Genomic DNA, 4,696 nt, shown 5'->3' on the forward strand with positions numbered 1-4,696 from the left:
TCATGTCTGTGGGTATAACGTTTCTAGTACTAGATTTGTAGGATCTAGTCTTGACTCTATTTCCTTTGTTTGCTTTTGACGTCATGTTTGCCTTCAATAGATCTAGAGCTGACAATTCTGACAGAGTACTAAGTACTAATGATTATATCTTCAACCCTAAAATCGTACGATTCACTGTGCCATACAGAAATTGAGTGTAATAATATTGTACCGACTTTAAATCAATGAATGTGTCAATATATCCAAGAAAATTCCAGAAATAAATGCTTGATAACAATGGATATACTCTTGACATTGGAAAACTTGATGAGACGTGAAAACCTTTATTTAAATTCTAAGATATTTGGAAGATGATTTTGCAGTATTAATCTTTATTGGTTTTATATATTGCAAAAATATTTTATGGGATATGTGTGTTTACGTCCGTGAACTATGATTATCTCATACATGCTCAAAAGTTAAGTCTATTATGTCTTTATGCAAATATTGATAAAAGATAGAATGAACTTTTGAATGTTTTGCAGTATTGATCTTTCCCTGATCCACTTCTATGTGAAAGTACTGTATGGCTCCGTAAGTTTTCTTATGTTGAGCATTTCCGACTAAATTAATCTATAGTTTTTCTTTATGTGTGTAAATTCTAAAATAATGTTATTTGAGGCAACAAAGACTTGACAATGATCACGAGTTGGATTCCAAAAGAAGGAAAAGGAAGAACAAATCACAGCAGGAGACACAAGGCGAAGGAGTACAAGAAAGAAATATGGCTATTTTGTACTGAATATAATGCGCAGGAAACAAGCTATAGATATCGAAGTTCTACACACATTTTGTCTAACATTATTCTTTATGTCGTAAGGTGACTAAAGAATGAAAAATTGACACCAAATTCAAAAGAAAATGGAAAGAAGCATCATGCTTCATGTGATGAAATATTGCCGTTCTGTTGTTGAGAGACTTTGAGAGTTATTTACTTTCCCTTCTTTCCTCTTTCCTTAGATTTTATATCAGGGAAGGCGTTTAAGATGTTGTGAGCCAACAAGTCTTGCCTGGTCAATATCCCCACAACAGGTGAGACCTACAAAATTCAAGATACATACAAAATTCATTAGTGAGATCTTCCTTAATATTTAAAACAGCTTCTGCAATGAAGAAATTGGTAACTTACTCCGGTTAACTGATATTTGGGCACAATTAGCATATGGCGAAGTCCAACTGACCGAAAGAGAACCATAGCCTTTGCCACTGACAAGCTTTCAAGGACTGTAAAAGGGGTGGTGTTGGTGAGAGGATGCAAGTCTACGTACATTTCCATCTCATCTTTTGTTACTAACACCTCGTCGATCTTAAATCCCCTCTCTGCCAAATCAATTGAGGTGAACACTTTCCTGACTTCCCAATCTTCTGTTCTTCTCTTTTCTTTAAGGAACCATTTCTTTCTCAACACTGCAACAAGGTGTGCCCTGAGAATAATTCCATGAAGTTCTGATGCTCCATCTGGCAATCCAATTGGGGGGACTGTACCTTGGTCAACAACCGGGAACCCATTGTGTGTTGTATTTTGCAGGACTTCAACAATGCGGGACACTTTCTCTACACCACAGAGGGTGATTACAGGTGACTTGGCATCGGCAAGTTCAGCAACAGTTAACGTCCTCATCCATGGTTCTGGATTGGCATCTAAGAAAGGCAGGCCTTTAAGATGCAGTATCATTTCATAGATGCTTGGGTTGAAGGCGTCTCCAACAGTTTTCGAAATAAGCAAAACAAGCATTGTTATGGGAAGGAGGAGGAGATTGTTAGTGAGCTCAAGGAAAATCACACAGAGAGACACAGTCATCCTCATTGACCCAGCCATAAGAGAGGCAGCTCCGAGGACAGAAAAGAGCCCTTGATCAATTCTTGTGTAAGGTCCCATGGCCATTCCGAGCAAACGTCCGTAAGCTGATCCCATGAGAATTATGGGCAGAAAAAGTCCTGAAGGGACAGCGATACCAAAAGTGATGAGTCCTAAAATGCAATAGACTCCAAAGAACACGAGCAGGGAGACTGGATGGAACTCGGTTGGAGTGGAGGTAGAGAAAATATTTCGGACAGCATCGTCGTTGGTGGTGTGGAGAAGACTGGCTAAGTCGTTATAGTATCCTGCCGGACAGTTGAATTGCTTGAAGTTACCAGTCCTTCCATTGGTGGGACAGGCAGAATCAGGAAGAGACGGATCACAAGGAGAGCAATGCGCGAAAAAGGGAAGGCAGTAAAGGCAAACAGAGGTGAATATAGAGACGGCCAGACTAAGGAGGAGCTTGTGTCCTCTACCCTTCCTGAAAGAGAGCAAAAAATTGCAAGCATCAGCAGTCAATATCTGTAAAAAAGTAAAAAACACTAGAAACCAATGGAATTGTGTTGCTCACTCGTTAATGAGATTATAAACTCTGAGAACTTTGTGTAGAAGATAATTGTATAAACTCCCTAAAACTCCACCAATTACTCCAATTATAACCACAGGAAGTAGATCCATTGCGTGGTAGGTAACAGTAACGTCGCTCACATCAAACATGATCAGGCCTCCTTGACCAAACAATCCACAATTTCCAGAACCGCAGTACTCCATGAACGCTCTGAGAACAACCACCACAACAGCAGTACTAAAGAAAGTTCTCCACAATAGGGCACTTCTCCACCAAGTTGCCACCTCTTCTAGAGCAAACAAGACACCACCTATTGGTGACCGGAAAGCAGCACAAACACCAGAGGCAGCACCACATGTAATGAGATCCCTTCTGTCCCTGTCGTTGTTGAAGTAACGCATCCATCGCCATTTTACCCTATAGTTGTCAGGCCCACCTTGGCCTAACAAGGAAGCAAGGCATGCACCAATGTGAACCAATGGTCCTTCTTTTCCTAAATCCAGACCAGCAGACACTGCACCAATACTTCCAAAGATCTGCAAATTTGAATGTAAAATTGTTGGGGTCATTTTACCAATAAACTCAGCTTTGAATATCAGTATCATTTTTGCTGTGTTTTTAAAATTAGACATCATTCAGTTCCTGCAGGCGCGGCTCATACTTCCACAGATAATAGCTCATGAAAATAATAGGTTATTGCTCGAACTATAAATGTTTTTCTGTTAAAAAACACTTCATGATGGAGGTTTTGTTATCGAATTTAGACAATTGAACTAGCGTTTGAGTTTCTGCATACACTGATCTAGTGATCTATGGAAAACTGTAACTCTTACAAGATCAAAATCTACTTGAAGACTCTAATTTGAATTTCAACATTTACATTTGATTGAAAAAAAAAAATTGATCTGAAATTTGATGTTTTTAACTTACCTTTACTATCAAAGTTGAAGCACCATACATATTTGGTGTATCAACTCCATTGAGATAAGCTTTGATCTCTGGTATACCTGGCCCTGCTGCGGTAGGTGCAAAACACACAACTAGAATGGATGCAAACGCTGTGAGAGCCAAATTAGCCCCGGTAAAATATAGAAACCCCTCAAAATTCCTGCACCAACCATCATCAACTCAAAATGAGTTCAATTGCAATCTTCTTTGAACTTCAAGAACAATTAAGCACTCATAAATCCATAAGATCCCACTCTACAAGTACAAAACTCATGAGAAGTGAAGCAATTATACCTTTCTTCCTTGATGAACTTGGCGACGGCAAGTAACTTGAAACCGGCAATATTCTCAATTGCGAGATTTATTAAAGTAGCAATCACACCAGTTAATAGTCCAACGATCAAAGCTAATATCCATTTCATGAAAACATACTGTAAAACTTGTTCTCTGGATCTACTTCTCCAATCATGTTTAAACAAATCATTCTCATTTATCCTGCATCAGTAAGAGAAATTCTATTAGAAAACCCATTTCACACTTAATTTAAAAAAAAAAAATTGAAATGATATAAGAATTTTGTTACTTACTCATAATCTAAGCTTTCTATATGAGAAACTTTAGTTCCAATTATAGCTAAATGATTTGTAGAGAGTGTTCTGTTTCTTTTGAGTAATAATGGTGATTGTAATGTATTATTACTCTCTGGGTCTCTTTCTTCTCCTTCTTGCCCTTCCTTATAATGATTTGTTGTTGGTTCCTCCATTAGGAAACTTAGATTCAGAAACTATTACAACAAGCTGATTTGGAATGTATACTATGATTGTTGCTTGTTTTCGCAGAGAAAAAGTAGAGCCAAACAACTCTGCTCTGCTCTGCTCTACTTTTTTCCTTCTTCTCTTTTTTGTTTTTGTTTTTTGTTTTTTTGGAGTGGGATTTTAAACAGAAACCAACCAATGAGTTCTCTCGGCTATTATACTAACTGAAGAGTGAAGAGAGACAACATTATTTGCGACCACAAATATTTTAAAAATCCAAGGGGCTATTTTGGAATCTTGAGTTGTGCTCTCTTCTTCTAGATTCGCATGGGTTTGGTTGGTTAGATTTTGTGAAACTTTAACCAATAGGCCAGGTCTGGCTATAGCTCTACGTACTGATTCCCTTTGTCAAACAGTAGAACCCAAAAATTCTACCCAAAATGATTAGGACAGTGTACTCAAAATTCCAAAATGAGTACTATTTTTATTTTGAATAGTCAATATCTATCAGTAAAGCATCAAACTGTTCCTTAAAAAAACAAACCAAAACCAGAAAAGGCAAAGAAAGTAAGTTTTCCAATAGTA

The 4,696-nt window shown here is 37.8% G+C and overlaps 1 protein-coding gene across 1 annotated transcript; it reads right to left on the reverse strand.

Annotated features, from left to right (window-relative positions):
• Window positions 1-747: 747 nt before the first annotated feature.
• LOC113298107 (chloride channel protein CLC-b-like) lies at window positions 748-4,344 on the reverse strand. Its single transcript, XM_026546779.1, has 6 exons — window positions 3,944-4,344; window positions 3,651-3,851; window positions 3,339-3,516; window positions 2,412-2,944; window positions 1,169-2,321; window positions 748-1,078 (listed from the first exon to the last, which is right to left on the reverse strand). Exons 1-6 carry the CDS (start codon window positions 4,117-4,119, stop codon window positions 971-973), a joined length of 2,349 nt encoding a protein of 782 aa, XP_026402564.1. The 5' UTR covers window positions 4,120-4,344; the 3' UTR covers window positions 748-970.
• Window positions 4,345-4,696: the final 352 nt, after the last annotated feature.

Source organism: Papaver somniferum, chromosome 7 (genome assembly GCF_003573695.1).
Source record: "Papaver somniferum cultivar HN1 chromosome 7, ASM357369v1, whole genome shotgun sequence".
NCBI classification, from domain to species: Eukaryota; Viridiplantae; Streptophyta; class Magnoliopsida; order Ranunculales; family Papaveraceae; genus Papaver; species Papaver somniferum.